The 19,049-nt window shown below is 35.9% G+C and overlaps 1 protein-coding gene across 1 annotated transcript in view; it reads left to right on the top strand.

The window, feature by feature from the left end:
- Positions 1-19,049, top strand: part of NPHP3 (nephronophthisis 3 (adolescent)) — a 35,590-nt gene that overhangs the window by 4,480 nt on the left and 12,061 nt on the right. Inside the window, exons 4-17 of the mRNA XM_015568071.1 lie at positions 622-774; positions 2,074-2,207; positions 2,958-3,004; positions 3,239-3,422; positions 5,946-6,020; positions 7,037-7,210; positions 9,395-9,498; positions 10,680-10,794; positions 11,040-11,183; positions 11,661-11,758; positions 12,987-13,089; positions 13,500-13,582; positions 15,476-15,614; positions 18,366-18,530. Of these exons, the coding sequence (XP_015423557.1) occupies positions 622-774; positions 2,074-2,207; positions 2,958-3,004; positions 3,239-3,422; positions 5,946-6,020; positions 7,037-7,210; positions 9,395-9,498; positions 10,680-10,794; positions 11,040-11,183; positions 11,661-11,758; positions 12,987-13,089; positions 13,500-13,582; positions 15,476-15,614; positions 18,366-18,530 (1,718 nt within the window). The remainder of the gene's footprint in view (positions 1-621; positions 775-2,073; positions 2,208-2,957; positions 3,005-3,238; positions 3,423-5,945; positions 6,021-7,036; positions 7,211-9,394; positions 9,499-10,679; positions 10,795-11,039; positions 11,184-11,660; positions 11,759-12,986; positions 13,090-13,499; positions 13,583-15,475; positions 15,615-18,365; positions 18,531-19,049) is intronic.

Below are 19,049 nucleotides of genomic sequence, written 5' to 3'. Positions count from 1 at the left end.
ATTCTGGCAAATATAATTTACATAAAACATCAGTAAGTTCTTAAGTATCTATTGATTCAAACAGTTTTGTTGGTCTGGGAGATTGGAGGATGTATTCTTTACATCCTTAGCTTAGCGCCTAATGAATTACCTACATTAATCACTGCTGTGCTAATAATAGTATTCCTTTGAAATTCTTTCCTTGATACCAAATTTTATATTGATACCTAAACCATATAGTTGAAATGGTTTTTAGAATTTTTACTAGTGTGTGGGGGTGTTTTTAACCTCTATCTGTTATTATAATTCCTTTAGTTATTTTATTCTTTTTTGAATTACATTTATTGTGGTGACATTGGTTACTAATATTACATAGGTTTCAAGTGTACAATTCTATGAGATATCATCTGTGTATTGTATTGTATTCTTAATTTTTTTATCTTTCTCTTTTTAATTCTCTTTGAATTTGAAATGATAACCAGAATTATATTAACCTGCAACGTAGAACTTGCCAGACGTGGATGACAAAGTACTTTAAAAATCATTAAAGTTTGAATATTGGTTGTATTTATAAATTAACAATCCTGTTGAGACTACTCAGTAAGTTTGTGAACATTCAGATACAATCTCGTGCTTTAACAGCTGCTGGAACCCAGTGTGAATATTGGCCTGGTGGAGCCTTGGGAAGTGAACCTTCCATAGGGAGTATGATCCAGCTTCAGCAGTCCTTCAGGGGCCCAGAGTTCGCACATAGTTCTATAGATGTGGAAGGACCTTTTGCAAACGTCAACAGAGGTAACACACATTTGCTAATTACCTTAGCTAATGTAGTGACTGTTTATGTACTATAATCTTGTGCTGGGCCAACTACCATCAGCAAAACATGAGATTTGTATACTGGGTGTTTTCCATTGTTAAACCATTATGTTCTGGTGCTGTCACTGACCAACACTGATGAAGTGACCTTATTCACATCAGGATCAGATGGTGCTCCCTGGCCAGGCTGTCCATTCAGGTTCTAATAACTGAACTTCTGGTCTGAATTCTCAGGTAGTTTAGTTGAGCAGGGAGAGTCTAATGTAGATTAACTGAGAAATAGTAGTTTTCAGTCTTTCCCTCTGCATCTTTGATAAGTGTTGAAGGTGAGAGCAGGTTGCAGAGTAGAATACAGAACCTCAGTTATGTAATATAGTATTCTTAGTCAAAAGAATATTTTCATTATTTTTATGTAATTTAGGTCTCTAAAACAGCTCTAAGATCTGTTTAGAATTTCAGTACCTATGAAGATCTGAGATGTTATAAGTAGCTCTGCTCTTATTTCTTAAAACTGTAAAATTATTTATCTACTAGAGGCCAGGCTGGGAGATCTACCAGTGCACAAATCCATGCATGAGGACTCTAGTATGCATATAAGATCTTTGGTTAAACTACCCCACCCACCCCCCACTTCTTTTTGAGATTCATTAGTCTGTTCCATGTTTCAATGCCTGTGCATTGAGCGTCTGCCCCCTGGTGGTCAGTGCTCATCATAGCTACCGGTCAAATGGTGGCTTAGGCATAGATAGATAGATAGATAGATAGATAGATAGACAGATAGATAGAGATTAGCAAAATGAAAATCATTTTTTAAATTATGCCTTTTGTATTAACCAAATATTTCTTAAAATGTGCTCTCACAGTAAATAGCATATGGTTACTTTTCCTTTTATACCATTCTTGAACTTCCTTTTTGACTCATATATTTTAAGAATAATAAATAGGTAAAACCATAGGATAGCCTGGGAATGTGGGCTCTCTTCAAGTAGCAAACTAATTGAACAGCTCATGCGGCACAGTTGCATGATATTTGACCAGAACCACCAGTACCCCAGCAAAGACCACTGGTGACATTGATTGCTTTAAGCCCCAGAATAGAATTTGACATTGGAGGACTGTTTGCCTTCTAATATGTTATTCCAGAAGCTATGTTAGTATTAACAAGTGAAATTATATATCCATTCTATGATGCCTATTGTGACTTTCTAAAAATCATCTTGTCAAATGTCCTCTGGTGATTTTTTTTTTCCATTAACTTAAGAGAAATTTTATTTTCAGATGACTGGGATATTGCTGTAGCTAGTTTATTACAAGTTACTCCCTTGTTTTCACATTCTCTATGGAGTAACACTGTCAGATGTTACCTCATTTATACAGATGAAACCCAGCCTGAAATGGATCTTTTTCTTAAGGTAAGGACATTTGTAAATTCCCTATTCACTGATTTAAAGTACAAGTTAATATTGTATCCTATTTCTGATTCTACTACATCTAAACCAAGTAGTTTACTACCTGCTAGATTATATGTCTTAAAGAGCAGGAAGCATTTTAGGCTTTTCTTAAGAGAAAATCTTGCTTAGTATTATCAGTATTTTTAAATTAAGGAACTGTGTGCTTTTGAGTGCTTCATTACACATTTTCCACAATGTTTCAAACCCTTGTTGATAGTACCTGCTTTAGTTAATATCTGTCCACCCAATCTTGAATCTGTTTCAGGTTATAACAAAGTTTAATCCTTGTTATAGTTTCTCATTGCTCAAAGCAGCCGTTAGAGGTAATTTAAGGCAGGGGTCAGCAGACTACAGCCTGTGGGCTAAATTTGGCCTGCTGTCTATTTTTGTGTGACCCAGAGCTAAGATTGGTTTTTACATTTTTGAATGGTTGAAAAAAATCCAATGAACAATATTTTTTGACATGTGAAAATTATATGAAATTCCAATTTTCTCAGCTAGGAAACAGCCAAGTTATTAAGCTAATATTATTTTTGTTTTATAGAGAAACTTGCCTTTTCTGTTAAAGGCTTTTTTATATATTTTTTAAAATTTAGATCAGAAAATATCCCACATAACCTGTTCTAAAGCATGCTTTTTTAAAGTAGTATAAAACTGACTAGATCTTCAGTTAAATAAGTTGTGCTTTTACATGTTTTAATTTGTTTCTAGGACTATTCACCTAAACTTAAAAGAATGTGTGAGACAATGGAAAAATAGTAGTTATATATGCTTTAAAATTTAATGAAATGCACAGTTAAATTTAATGCGCTCTCATTGTCTGATAATAAACATTTTTTTAACACTAAGCTGGAAGAGAGCTATAAAAACATCCATTTTTGGAAAGCTTCACTTCTTCTGCAACTGGCCTTCTCTGGCCACTTTTTATTGCAGTGAGCCCCCATTATTGACACTTAGGTTGATTGACTCTTTGCTGTCACTGTGCAATATAGTAAAAGAAATACTGATTTCCAATCTAGCCTTTTATTGGAAGACTGTGAAGAAGCTTTTCTGAAAAATCCTGAAGGCAAACCACGATTAATTTATCATCGTTTGGAGGATGGGAAAGTCAGTTCTGACTCTGTCCAGCAATTGATTGACCAAGTTGCCAACCTGAACAAGACCAACAAAGCCAAGGTAAAATTCTTAGGGTTGCTTTTTAAGAACATGCTTTGCAGCAGCAAGTACTAGAGCAAAGGCCATGGCGTAGGAGTGGTCTGGCATTTCGGAGAGAGGAAGGAAGCCAGAGTGGCTGGAGCAGAGGGGGATTAATAGGGAAGATAAGAGGGCACTGATAGAGAAGAACCCTGGAGAACATTTTAAGGACCTTGTTTTTTTCCTTGGAGTGAGATGGGAAGCCATTGGAGGACTTAAAGCAACAGCAGAAGAAATTTTATTCTAGAAGGGTCTCTTAGGCTGCTGGGTGGAGAACGCACTGTAGATTGGGGGTTTGGGGGAGAGGTCAGAGTTGGAGACATGTTGCAGTCATCCATGTGAGAGGTGCTGGTGGCTTGGACCAGGGTGATATAGAGGGAGTGATAAGAAATGGCAGGATTCTGGATAAACTTTGACAGTAGGGTCAATGGATTTCCTGACAGATTAATTGCAGACTATGAGAGAAGAAAAAATAGCAATCAATATATGGCGAAAAAAATATGACTTGTGAGTGGACAACTCAGATTCTTTTCTGTGCTTTTCTTTTCCCTCCAACCTTGTTTAATTTTCTTTCTTTTTCTCTTTTCCTTTTCTATCTACTATTGACCAACGATTAGTGTAAGAAGGAGCCTTTTCATAGTAACCTTTCCTTTTCTCTTTTCCTTTTCTATCTACTATTGACCAAGGATTAGTGTAAGAAGGAGCCTTTCTTAAGAGCACTGGGAAAAGCAAAAAACTGATGATGAGTGAAGGAGATTTGATCATCCCTAGATTCATGGTGAGATATACTTTAGAATGGAGATTACAGGCTTCGTATGACTGCACACCGAGTTCACTTGGTAGATGTCTATAATGTTAGGAATACAATAGAAAACAACTCTAGGATTTTTAAAAAGTTTTCGGTTCTCATTATTTCAGCCAGAATATAAGATCAAATGTGAATACAAGCATTTTTCTTACATCATGTAGTATTGAAAAGATAGCTTGAGACCAGCATAACATTAAACCAGAGAGCCTACGCCAAAATAAAGTGCTTTTTTATTATAGTTAATCTCCAGAGCCATTTCTTTTTTTGTTTGTTTTTATTATCACCTTAATCCACTAAGTCTCATAGGAAAAGCTATTAATTCATCTTCTTTATCTCTATTCTATTCTATAAATCTTGCTTTTACAAATTAGTATACTATAAGGATAAGTTTATTTTATGAAAATAGGATAAAATAAGATCTCTTTGCCATATTAAAAATGTAAATGTAGGCTAAACTTCCAATGTAGGCTAAAGTTCACTTGATATGCTTTTTAAAACCAGTGTCTTATTGTAATCTTAACAGACATTATCATTTACTAGAGGCCCGGTGCACAAAATTCATGCACTGGGTGGCGGGGGGTCCCTCAGCCCAGCCTGCAACGATGACAATGTCCCTTGCACCCTGGCCGGCCTCTAGCCAGAGGCCTGCCCTCCCTCCCTCCCTCCATGGGCCAAGGCGTACGGGATGCTGGGGCTCGTCCTCTGAGGGCGGATCCAGCCATGCCACTCAGCCGCTGCTCCCCCTAGTGGGGCTGACAGGACTGGACACTCCAGCGGCAGGACTGAGGGGACTGGGTGATCCTGCAACGACGCCAGCATCCCTCTCCCCTGGCCGGCCTCTGGCCAGAGGCCCGCCCTCCCTCCATGGGCCAGGGCACGTGGGACGCTGGGGCTCATCGTCTGAGGGCGGATCCAGCCATGCCACTCGGCCGCTGCTCCCCCCAGCAGGGCTGACAGGACCGGACACTCCAGCAGAAGGACTGAGAGGTCTGGGTGCCACCATCTTGTGGCTATGGGTGCTGCCATCTTTGTGACAGAGTGATGGCTAATTTGCATATTACCCTTTTATTAGATAGGATTAGTAATACAAATATTCTTCACAGATAGGGCATTCTTATTTTCTTTTTTTAAGAACGATGAAGGGAGAAAGAGAAATATCAATAAGTTGCCTCCCCCATGTTTTCCTGCCTGGGGTTGAACCCAAAACCTGGGCATGTGTCCTGACCGGGAACAGAACCTGCCACCTTAGGGTATATGGGACAATGCTCCAACCAACTGAACCACACCAGCCAGGGCAATACTCAAAAGACCATTTTATATAGCCAAATACCATTTTGCTTTTTTGTTTTGTAGAATTAGCTTCACTGGCATAAAAATTGATTGTGATGTATTTTAAAGGTTATATATATATTAAGTGGTTATTGCAACATTGTTTTATTATAGCATTGTTCACACTAAATCCCTTGTCTGACCTTGGACAAGTTTAACTTGTCTCAGTTTCCTCTGTGAAATGGAGGTAACCATAGTGTTTCCCTCAAAGGGTTGTTGTGAGGATAAATGAGCTACTACTATACAGGGAATGTACTTAGTACAGTTCAGTTCATAACACATAAGCACTATAAAAATGTTTCCCAGCCCTACTTCCTCCTGTTGTTATTGTTTCTTCTTCTTGTTGTTAAACTTCCTTTTTTTTCCAGATCATTGATCACACAGGAGATCCTGCAGAAGGTGTATATAAAACTTATAGTTATGTGGAAAAGATTATTAAACAGGTAAATATACATCTCCTGCAAGATTGCATCTAAAATTTTTAAGACTGTTTTCCATAAATTTGGGTTTTCCAGAGAAAATCACTTGTTTGTTTTCTGAAAACAAGACTCAGAGAGAGTGCCATTGTTTCTGTTGGGAGTTCATCCTGCAGTCTCATGTGCTATTACTAGTACCATAAACCTTTACCTCTCATCTGTCTCACAAAGCTATTTGATGCTTCAATACCGTTAAGTGTAATATGAACTATGAAAGTGCTAGCTAAAAAGTATTTAAGAGAAAATGTTCATTCTATTTAATAGTGAATCTCCTCAGATTCTGTGTGCACCTTGAATTTTTTATATTAGAAAAATCCTTCTCAAATTTTTCCACCATATTATTCCTAATAGCAGGGTTGAAAATACACCTTTAGAGGTCTGGAGGTATCTGAGCTGAAAGTTTCTATGATGTCTCAAGTATTATCCGAAAATTAATGAGAGTTATATATTCTGCTTAATAGTATACATGTGTTTAATTTTAATATAAAAATCATTTAAAATCATGTAGTAGCAAAAATGGTAATAATGATGAAAAGAAAAATAAGCCTTTATCTTTAAGTGAAATGGGCTCAAGAGGAAGATATACGATGTTTGGCCTATGGTTGCCCATACTTGCTGAAACCTCCCCCAGAGTACTGGGGACCCTACTTGAGAAGTAAGAGATTAATTTTAAAAGTGAACTTGCATTACAAGTATGGAGCTATGTTGTCAGAGAAAAAGTGAGCCCCAAAACATGATGATAAGACATCTGGCGATGCCTTTTGTATAATGTACCTTAGCATAAATAGTGACATTATCGTTTTTGATTTTCTCAACAACAGTTTTGAACTTATAAGTTTATTCTTATAGGTACTATACGAAAGGCCATGGTTTGGGGCTTGCCCTCCTTCGTAGGTGAAGCCCACCTTAGACTTGTGTGCTCATGCTGCTGCAAGGTCTTTACACGTTTCATTCGTTTTCATGTGCTTGCTCTTGGTGTTCAGGACATCCTAGGCTTTGAGAACACAGACCTGGACACTAAGGATTTGGGCAGTGAAGATTCTATTCCAGAAGAAGACGATTTTGGCGATGTTCTGTGGGACATACATGATGAACAAGAGCAAATGGAAACTTTTCAACAGGCTTCAAATTCAGCCCATGAATTGGGATTTGAGAAAGTAAGTTGGAATACAGTGGGGCCTTGACTTATGAGAGTCCCGACTAACGAGTTTTTTGAGATACCAGCTGTCTCTCGGCGGATTTTTTGCATTGAGTTGATAGAGTAATTTGAAATAACGAGCTCCTTAACGAGCTCGGTCTCAGAACGAATTAGACTCATAGGTCAAAGCCCCACTGTATTGTTCCAGCAAAGATCAATCTCCATTAGACTGCATTATGATTGTGTTTTCAGCTAAATATAGTCAAGGTTAATATTTGTGTTAGTGTCTGCCCTCATGGCTTGATTAACTATTTTGAGACATGTGCTAAGGTACATATCATATGAAAGATATGTGACATAAAATATACTTATGAACATCAAACATTTTTAATTACAGATTAGGATTTATAAACCACATGTTCAATATGCTTCCATCTGCAATTCACCAGATCAAGATTAGGATATCTAGAAAGTTTGATAAAAATAGTAAAGCTATCTATTCTTCCAGTTCTTGGAGATATCAAAATATCGCATTCGGGGGGCGGGGAGGTTTGGGGTTAATGTGGGGGATGAGGACACACTTGTAATACCTTAACCAATAAAGAAATTAAAGATTAAAAAACATATATATCAAGCATTCAGAAAACAAAGCACAGTAGTTAATGTGAATAGCAGGTCATGCCTTAAATATCCAAAAATATAACTAACAGAATTTGAAGTACTCAAAGAATCTTAAGTCCAAGTTCAAAAATTTGGAGTGCTTTTTGACTTAATGTAAGAACTAATATTTTAAAGAATATTGTACAGTTGCTGTCACTAACAGCTATATTTTTATAATTTGAACTGTGTATGTTTATGTCCTAGTTCCACCATTTCCTAACTAGAGGTTTTGGTCAAGTTACTTAGCTCTAAACTTGGGCTTTTTTGTCTATAAAATGAGAATAATTAATAGTACCTACCACAGGGTTGTTGGGTGGATTAAACCATATAATGCATGTAAAACACTTGGCACAGTACCTGGCACATGAGAAATGTAAGATTGTTATTTTATAAGAGAGCTATTATTGTTGTTATTTTGTAAATGAGGAACCTAAGATTCAGATTATGGTTTGCCTAAGAGCACACAGTGGGTAGATTGTAGATCTGGGCTTTGAACCAAAGACTTTTGGCTCTAAATCCTATGCCCTTTTTCTATTGCAAGAGGTCTTAATTTGGGAACCATAGGTCTATAAATGGGCTTTATTTAGGACAGTGAAATAAATTGTTAGGATTTGCAATTAAATCAATGGAGCCTTTGCTTCTTCAGAGGCATCATTACTATCAGAATTATTTGAGTTCCTGGAGAATATATTCTGTATTTAGATTTGACAAACAGAAAATTGATTGAGAAACTCTATCAGGTAATCATTTATTGTAATTCTTGAAAATTTTTGCTACCCTAAAGCAAGACACGAACTATTTAGTACAAATTCCTTTAAATCTTTATCAGCTGTCATTTAGAGCATTGGTACAATTAATAAACATTTCAGCCCCCAAGATAACTTTGGAATCTCCTTAATAGGTACTGAGATATTTTGGTTTTCTGAACCTGTCCTTTTGAGCTCTGAACCAGTTTTTAGTGTCTGGGGAAAGCCTGGGAAATACGGTTCTTGGACTTTGCATAGAGCTCACTTAATTTCAGGAAGATCTCAGGTAGCCTGGCCTAACCTGATTTTCTGTAGCAACTGGGAGACTTCGAGTCCTCAGATGAAACCTGCTCTTCTTTGGGTCTGTCCTCAGAAGCCCTGGAAACTGAGGTGGTCTCTAGAACATGTGTTTTGACCAGGAGATCAAGGATGCCTGTGGTACCCCCGTCAAGGCCTTCTGTGGTATTTTCTGGGGTTTAGGTTAGTAGAGTGGCCTCCCTGCAGCATTGTGCAAAAATCTGAATTTTGTAAAACCCCATGGAGATCTTAAGTGTTGTCCCTCCTTCATTATTCATCACAATACTATGTGTAGAAGAAATTGGGGCCCGTTTGTTGTTTACTACTTTAGGCATATTTAACAAGTCATAAAAATAAGCAATTATGAGGGTGCTATTGACTAAAAGTAGATTCCATTTTCTCATGCAACTTTTTACCAATGATTTCAGAGGGTGTTGGCTCTATTTACTATTCTAAGAGGCATATGGTTCCTCACAATTTAAATTCATTTTTGTTTCTAGTATTATGAACGCCTCAATGATCTAGTGGCAGCACCAGCACCAATTCCACCCCTGCTCATATCTGGAGGACCAGGCTCTGGAAAGTCCCTGCTTTTATCAAAGTGGTATGATTCCGTGCAATTAAATTGTTATCATTGTGTCATTTGAATCACCAAATTCATTCAACAAAATGTCTGCCTTCCTGCCTAGTCTGTACTAAACATTAAAAGAGCAAAAAGGAGTGAAATAATAGATTTGTGCCTTGAAGTATACACAATACATATGTTAGAGAGAAGATACAGAATGAGAAAGGAATAGGAAATTGAGCATTTGTGATTATGTAGCTAAATGATGTAGGTCAGAGGTGAAGGAGTGCTTTGTAAGGGAGTGGTCAGTATGACATCGAATTCGGTAAATTCTAGAGGGAATGTGCCTTTATTTTCATTTATTGGCTTCATCTTAAGGGTTTCATTGGGATTTTAAATTATGTGAAATAAGACAAAGACTATTTAGAGTGAAATAAGTCATAAAGAATATAAAAATAGACAATAACCTTTAATATGAATGCAAACTAGTTTTTCAAATTATGGACTAAGGTTCATATAAACTAATACATTCTTTTAATTTTATTTCAGTTAATCATATTATTTAAAGATAATTAGTGAAAATATTTTCTTTCATAATTATTTACATTGAAGAGTTAGCTGACAGGGGTCCTCAAACTTTTTAAACAGGGGGCTAGTTCACTGTCCCTCAGACCGTTGGAGGGCCGGACTATAGTTAAAAAAAAAACTATGAACAAATTCCTATGCACAGTGCACATATCTTATTTTGAAGTGAAAAAACAAAACGGGAACAAATATAATATTTGTATTTGCATGTGGCCCATGGGCCGTAGTTTGAGGGCCCCTGAGTTAGCACATGTTGGTTCTTTTTTATTGCCTTTTATTTAAAGTTATGTTTGAAAAAATACTATTTTTGTACTTAGTAAAAGAAACTTCCTTTTTCCTCTACTACCATATTTGAAACTAGAGGGTAATGCTAATTTTACTAATACTTTAAATTCCAATGTATACTTTTTTGGCTTATATTAGTTAATATCAACTTGTAATTATAATGAATCTATAAATTTTAATGATTAATTTAAAAGGATCTAAAAGTAGAGTAAAAATGGAAACTTCTCATATTTACTCAAAATTGATCATGTGATTGCTGATAAGTAGCATTTGATGTTTAATGCACTGTGAATTCTTTTTTAGTTGACAGTAAAGGAGCTTTATCAGTCTTATAAAAGCTCTTCTTTCAGGATTCAATTACAACAGAAGAATTCCCCTAATACACTAATTCTTTCTCATTTTGTGGGGAGGCCCATGTCAACCAGCTCAGAGTCTTCCTTGATTATTAAACGACTTACTCTAAAGGTATAGTATGCCATCTTTTGGAATTTTCAGAATTTTTATTTAGATTCAGATTTTGTTGGGACTAAGTACCTGATGATAAACCAATTTTCAATGATTTACCCATTTGTTTTGGTTTTGCATAAGATTAAAAATAATACTCAATACGATTGGTGACTTGGTTTTGGTTCAAAGTGCAGAGACAGACCTATTTCTCACCAGCTGCGATAAAGTACAACTACTTCAGTCTGTGTGCTCTCATCTGGCAGCTGATGCAGCACTCTTGGTCAGTGTCCGCTCTGACCCTGGATCCTGCGAAGCTTCTGGAAGAATTTCCTCGTTGGCTGGAAAAACTCTCTGCGCGTCATCAAGGCAGCATCATCATCATTATTGATTCTATAGATCAAGTTCAGGTACTGTTTTCACTTTGTAACCCATTGATATACTCAGAAAGAGACAAAAGTATCAGTAATGACCATGGCAGGCATTTTATTTATATGTTCGTGAGAAAAAAATATTGACATTGTTTCTGTTATTTCTGCTTAATTTCTAAAGAGGAAGCATGTGGACTTAAAAAATATACTGTATGCCAGTACCTGCTAATATCTTATTGGGGAAGACCAACCAAATTTTCACAATTAGCAAAAATTGTTCATTTTGACATTTTTAGGGCCTGGACTTTTCCTTAAGTGTCCAGACTTTAGATCAGCAGCAGTAGACTTTTGCCACTTGTTCTTCTACTATTCTGAGATAAATATTCCAAAAATAAGGTTTTATCCTTAACAGTAAGAGAAACTTAAAGAGAATTTTCATTTTATCTGGGGAGCTGTTATGGGTTGTTTTGAAATATTTTGAATTAATAGATTGAATTTTGTTTTTATATTTTTAAGCAAGTTGAAAAACACATGAAATGGCTGATAGATCCCCTGCCAGTGAATGTAAGAGTAATTGTTTCTGTGAATGTAGAAACATGCCCTCCAGCATGGAGGTACGATGCTAACTTTAGTTCTTTCAGATTACGTGATATGTTTTAAGTACAAACAAGGCAAGGTTTTTCATATGTGTTTGTGTTTTTTGTATTTTTTATAAAAGTGGCAGTGAGTATGGGGAGAAGTGGACAATACCAGGATAAATATGCAATCAATAAGGATTTGGTGGGAGGTTAAATCTGGGATGTGAGAGAGGAGAAGGCTGGGATGACTCCCAAGTTTCTGACTTGAGAAATTAGTAAATTATGGCCCTATGAGCTGAATGAGAAGCACAAAGGACAGGCAGGTTTGTTTTTTAACATGATTAGTTTGAGTTGCCAATTATAACTTGAGTAGTGATGTCTAATAGACAAATTTATGGATGAGGAAAATGGGGTAGGGCTGGGCTAAGACATCTGTTATCCTGAAATGAAGTGGTTGAATTCTGTGGGGCAGTATTTCTCAACATGTTTTTGCCCCAAATGGAGCCTTTTTACTAATTATATTCCTAATCACCTCCCTGCCAAGAAATTTAATACCACACATATACTGTACACTGAGTGGCCACATTATTATGACCACCTGATGTTTGTAGGCAAATTAGCTATAATTTTGCGCTGAAGTTGCTTGAGGGCCAGACCATTATAAATAGGGAAGCAGATTGTTTACCACGACAGTAGAAGTGATTTTTTTCTGAAGATAGGGGTAAACAACACGATTTAACAGCCTTTGAACGTGGGATATAATATACGTATATCAGTTTATGCATAGAAACAGATATGCAAATATATTTGTTCCTTATACATCGAAAGAATAAGATATTTTCACACATACACCCCAACAAGCAATTGTCATCACTCCACTGAGAATGCATATTGTAAAGTGAATAAATTTCAATTGGATTACAAATTACCTGTGGGCAAAGACTGTGTCTTGTACTATTCCTCATAGGTACTAATACCTGTGTTTACGATAGTGTACTTAGAACTAGAAACATTTTACCACTTCACTATCTAAAGTCCTTGTTGTTTATTTTAGTACAGTTTTTGTTATGATTAATAGCTGAAAGTAATGATGTTAGAATAAATGAAATAATGTTACTTAATAGGATTAACAAATTAGTTTTGCTTATTTAATAAAGGCAGTATAAAAAATTAATTCCTGTAGTGGATTTTGACTTGTGGGTAGAGTACAGCTTTGGTGGTATTATTAGAAGATAATTTCATTTTCCTTTTCTTTAAATAAAAGGTTGTGGCCTACACTTCATCTTGATCCTTTAAATCCGAAAGATGCAAAATCTATTATAATTGCAGAGTGCCACTCTGTAGACATTAAATTGAGTAAAGAGCAGGTAAGCGTCTTTAGTTGTGCTGCTATCTTTTTCTCTCTATCAGCTTTCCAGTAAAACACCTTATATGAGACTTAATATTTAATATTTTCTGTTATTATAAGGAAAATTGGAGTTTAGTAATTACTGTGTTAAATGCATTTGCTCTTAAACCTATAGCTGATATAGAAGAAGGAATAAAGAAAATTTTGGTCATAGGTTTACTTTACTATATTATATTAAGCAGGTATTTTAATAAGCATTTGCATGTCAACTTCACCTGTGGTCCTCGACCACACGGCAGTGATGCTGCTGGTGAGATGGCAGGAACCGTGTCATTCCTGCAGGGATGTTTGTTGATGGCTCGTTAGTAAAGGCCACTTAATTCCAGGGTGGTTTTGTATTTTTGTTTTGTTTTCTGGTAAACTGTGCAGGAGAAGAAGCTAGAACGACATTGTCGTTCTGCTGCAACCTGCAATGCCCTTTATGTCACCCTTTTCGGCAAAATGATTGCATGGTAAGTGGCGATTCTTTTACATGACCTTCTGCATGTTTTATGTTTGCTGCAGACTGCTTCCTCACCGCGTGAAATGGAGAACTGATCACTATGACAATCTCTTGGGCCACTCAGATTCTGTTTATTCTAACAGTGATACTAACAACCTGTGAGAATGTGACTTGTAACTGAAGATCGATAACCTGTGAATTACCATAACTTGTTGAATATGTTTGTGTAATTTTCATCACACTAACCTTTTCCTTACTGGGGGTTGCAAAAGAAGGCCATCTTTGCCCTCGTTTGGAGCCCATCCATGAGTGCTCAAGGTTACCTGCTTAAGATGCCTAGCTTTGGGGAAGTGAGGAGTCAACTGAGTCGTTAAAAATATTATTTCCGGCCGAAACCGGTTTGGCTCGGTGGATAGAGCATCGGCCTGCGGACTGAAGGGTCCCGGGTTCGATTCCGGTCAAGGGCATGTACCTGGGTTGTGGGCACTTCCCCAGTGGGGGATGTGCAGGAGGCAGCTGATCGGTGTTTCTCTCTCATCGATGTTTCTGACTCTCTGTCTCTCTCCCTTCCTCTCTGTAAAGAATCAATAAAATATATTTTAAAAAAATATATATTATTTCCGGTGCCTTTGACTATCAGTAGGTAGGTATGTGGGTAGGAATTTGTAGCTGTCTCTGTTATCAAATTCTGATAAACCTTTTACCTTGAAACAAGTTATTCCATTTTACATATCCATCAGTAATTTGCTTTTAGATAAGCATTAGAAAGTTTTATTACTTTGATTTCTTCAGTACTGCCTCAGACTACTTCTTTGTCCATTCAAAACCAGAGGTAAAAATGATTTTTTTTTCATTGCAATAGATAGTAATCCTAGCACGACACATATTCTAGACACTGAACTTGGTACTCTTGTCTCTTAATTCCACATTCTCATCTTAAGAACCAAATGAAAAGAATCTTCTAAAACTTTCACTTGTCCATGATATTTGCACTGTTCCTTCCTGCTTCCAGTTGAGCAGTGAATATGGCCTCTGTGCCTATCAGTAGCTTGAATAAGTATAATTCAAGAGTGCGAGTCACTTTCTATACATTTCACAATTTTTATTGAAATTATCTACTTAGGAGGGATTATGGACCACTTCTTTTTGTTTTAATTTTTTTCTGTTTAGAAATCTTTATGTTTAAAAAAGAAACTATTGGTAAATATTGTGTAATAATTTAAAACACCCTCCTCTCCCCCCGTTTACTGATTTTCTTTAGCCTGATGTTTTTCAAATTCTGGCTTTAAAAATTTTAATTTGCATGGCTAACTAACTAATAATATTTATTTATAATTATTTTCCTGCTTCTAGTATGTAGGTAGCATGCTTCTAGATGATAGGAACCATGTCTTACTCATTCTTATGTTCTATAATACATAGTAATTGTTTGAATTTAATAAGAATCAGCATTTGTTTATTGAATTGAATTAAATGGTACACTAAAATAAATTTGATGACTCCAGCAGCCCCATAAAACTACCATTTTTCTGTATCATGTTTTATTGAATTCCTGTTCTTATCAGTTGCAATATAAAATATAGAGACGACATTGTGGTATTTCTTTGTTTTTGTTTTTTATTGATTTCAGAGAGGAAGGGGAAGAGAGAAAGAGAAAGAAAAAAACATCAATGATGAGAGAAATATCATTGATCAGCTGCCTCCTGCACACCCCACACTGGGGATTGAGCCTGCAACCCGGGCATATGCCCTGACAGGGAATCGAACCATGACTCCTGGTTCATAGGTCGACAACCACTGAGCCACGCTTGCTGGGCAAGACCACATTGTTTTTAATCTACTCCCAGTTTTTCATAGATGTTGGCAGTCTATAAGAAATTAAATCTATTTTCAATTCCAACAGTGCTGGGAGATCAGGCAATTTAGATAAAATTCTTCATCAGTGTTTCCAGTGTCAAGATACAGTTTCATTATACAGACTTGTTCTGCGATCCATCCAGGAGTCCATGGCGAATGATATGGATAAAGAACTCATGAAACAGGTAAAGTATAGTAAATTCATCAAAGGAAGATTATTTTGCTTTGTTTGCATTTATATGTGAATTAAAGTAAATAGCAAATTTTGGTAAATTTGTGCTCAAATACATTTCAAGCATATACAGGAATGTGTGCTTGTGTCCAGAAGTAGTATCTTGGGAAATTTGCATTTTCCTGATTGTCATTGAGATTTTTTTATCTGTTCATGTTCATTAGTTATTCTTGTTTCCTGTATGTGATTTCTTTGTTCAAGTCCTTTAAACATTTTTTGAGTTGTTCGGATCTATGGGCATTCTTAAGTGTTCTGCATGCTGACTACAAATCCTTTGTTAGAGAGTTTTCAAATGTCTTTTTCCTTATCTTTCCTTGTCTTATCTTTTAACTTTATGGTGTCGAAGTTTTATCAACAGTTGCTTTTATGGGTTATGCCTGTGTATCTTCTTTTCAAAATCCTTTGCTATCATAAAAGTGTTCTCATATATATTTTCCCCTTCAGAATATTTGACAGTTTTGTTCTTCATGTGTAAACCCTTAATTCATGTTGATTTATTTTTGTTTATTGTATGAGGAAGGAATCTACTTTTTAATCTTTTATTACTAGTATGTGGCTGTTTTACTAAATAGTACATCTTTTCTACTGAGGTAGAATGCTATCTGTTGAGTGTCCAGAATATAGACACATGAGTCCATTTCTAGGCTTTTCTTGTTCCAGTTTTGCCTATTCCTTGCCAATACCAGTGTCTTACCTATTAGAACTTTAAAGCGAACTTTAACATTTGGTTGGACAAGCTCCCTGTCAATATTATTCTTTACAATTTTGTTGGCTAATTTCCTGTGTGTATTTTTAGAATTGGTTCAGCAAGTGCCGTGGAAACTTATTTTGGAATTCTTTGGAATTGCATTGAATTTAGAGATAGAGTTAAATAAATTATATGTCTTTCCTCTATGGAAAGCTAAATGATTCTTCATTATTTAGTCATCTTCTTTAATGACTTTCAATAAAGGCCTTACACATCCTTTGTTACGGTTTGTTTCTAAGGACTCTGAAGTTAAAATAATATTTTATTTGTTTTAATTTTTATTAAAGAGTAGTTGGCATACAACAGTATATTAGTTTCGGGTGATTTGACATTTATTTACCTTATGATGTGATCACCACACTAAGTCTAGTAACATTTGTCACCTTGCCAAGTTATTACAATAGTATTGACTATAACCCCTGTTAGTCATTCCTGTAGCTTATTTATTTTATAACTGGAGGTTTATACCTTATTCCTCTTCACCATTTTTTACCCATTGAGGATATAGAAAAAAGGAAAACCTAATGCACTGTTGATAGGATTGTGAATTGGTGCAGCGACTATAGAAAACATTATGGAGATTCCTCAAAAAATTGAAAGTAGAACTACCATACAACCCAACAATTCCACTTCTGGGTATTTCTCTGAAGAAAACAAAAACATTATTTATTTGCAGTAGCCAATATATGGAAGCAACCTAGATGTTCATTGATAGATGAATGGATAATGAAGATGTGGTACAGATACACAGGGGAATATTACTCAATAAAAAAGAATGAAATCTTGCTATTTATAACACCATGGATGGAACCAGAGGGTATTATGCTAAGTGAAACGTCAGACAAAGAAATAAATGAAATAACATTTTTAAATTATTTGTTATTAGTTAAATTCGGTTTTAATTTCTGAAAACTTACTTTATATTTAGCAACATTGTTGAACTCTTATAGTTTGAACCTTGATCCATTTTTCTGTTAATTTCTCAACTTGGGGGCTCTTGGGGTTTTGCCTTTTCATCTTACTTTCTAGCTCATAAATATCCCCTGCCTGTGGGTTAATGTTTTCGTCATGTATCTCTTCCCTGAGGGGACAGCCCTTGGAAGCTCCTGGTGTTGGCAAGCATTCTAGTTCCACCTCTTTGCCTCATGGGGCATACGGGCTCACCTTCCATCCCCACTGTGGGTGTGAAAACGCAAGCCCTGAAGTTACTGGGGTGGCTGCCTATCCTCTGTCCCCACTTTCCCAGGTACAGCATCCCTAGCACTTAGCCCTCTGATTTTCATGAATGTATCTTATCCTTGGCATGCTATATTTTATATAGACACTACTGTCAACCTTAAAAATAAAGCAGCCAGTTATTTTATTAGCAAAATGGGTTTATTCAAGAATGGCAGAGAATTGCAATTGGGAACAAGCAAGCTATGGAAAAACCATAGGCAAGTCCAGATAATGAAGAAGGGCCTGTTTTTAAGAGGTTTTAGAAGGAAATTGGGATGAGTTGTTTTGAACAAAAGTTCATTGGAGAAGAACAAGAGTTCGAGGTGGTGACAGTTTCTATTGGCTGCAAGGGCTGGAAGGGGTCCTCTTTTTTCCCTAAAAGCAGGAGATGAAATTGCCATGTGATTAATGTCCTCCCCTGTTAAAATAATTCTCCTCCTCCTTTCTGCTGGTCATGCAGGCTGCAGTGAGTGACAGGTGCATGAGGTGTTCTCCTTTCAGGGCTGCCTGACACTTTAAATGAAATTTCCTTTATTTATTTTCACTCTATCATAGTCTTGATTAGTGTCTTTTGGGAAGTGTGTTTCATGCTAAAAAAAATCTGTCTCTTTAATAAATCATTTGAATTATAAATTTGAATAAGAAATCAATAAGGTTCAAAGAATTGTGGAAATTTTAATCGCAGTTAGTTATGTAAAAAAATACTTTATGATCATTGTTAATGTGTTTTCTACTTAGATTCTCTGTCTCATAAATGTTAGTCATAATGGTGTGAGTGAATCAGAATTGATGGAACTCTATCCAGAGATGTCCTGGGCTGTCTTGACCTCCCTTATTCACAGTTTACACAAAATGTGTTTGTTGACTTATGGTTGTGGCTTGCTCAAGTTTCAACATCTACAGGTAAATTTTATTTTAATCAGTTTTTTTTTTACTTACAAATGTCAACATATCATTACATGCTGTATTATGCTATATTATACATTATTATTTTAAGTGTTTCAATTGTAAGACAAAATTGAAATCTGAAATTTGATATTATAAAGTTTTTTGCAATGATTTTAGATGTAAAATTTGGCTAGTATTATTAATTTGACTAATAATATGTGTAGTATCTTTATGACATGATTATTATTTTAAAAGTAATTTTGAAAGATAAAATATATTTTTCCCATTTTATGATTTATTGAATTGCAGGTATAGTTATATATGTATTAAGAGCTTGGATTCTGAGTGTCTGTTTACAACCACGCTCTTTAGAGCCTAATAGTTATGGAACGATGAGCAAGTTCTTTAAGCCTTGGGCAGACTTTTCCAGCATATCATAGGGGTTGTGAAGAGAATTAATTGAGATAGATCTTGGTCCTTATGAGGTGTTAGACATAATGTCTAGCACATAGTAGTAAATGTTTAGGAAAGAGT

The sequence above is a fragment of the Myotis davidii genome, unplaced genomic scaffold, assembly GCF_000327345.1.
Source record: "Myotis davidii unplaced genomic scaffold, ASM32734v1 scaffold962, whole genome shotgun sequence".
NCBI lineage: Eukaryota > Metazoa > Chordata > Mammalia > Chiroptera > Vespertilionidae > Myotis > Myotis davidii.
The sequence above is the reverse complement of the archived record's forward strand: the minus strand, read 5'-3'. Positions and strand labels throughout refer to the sequence as shown.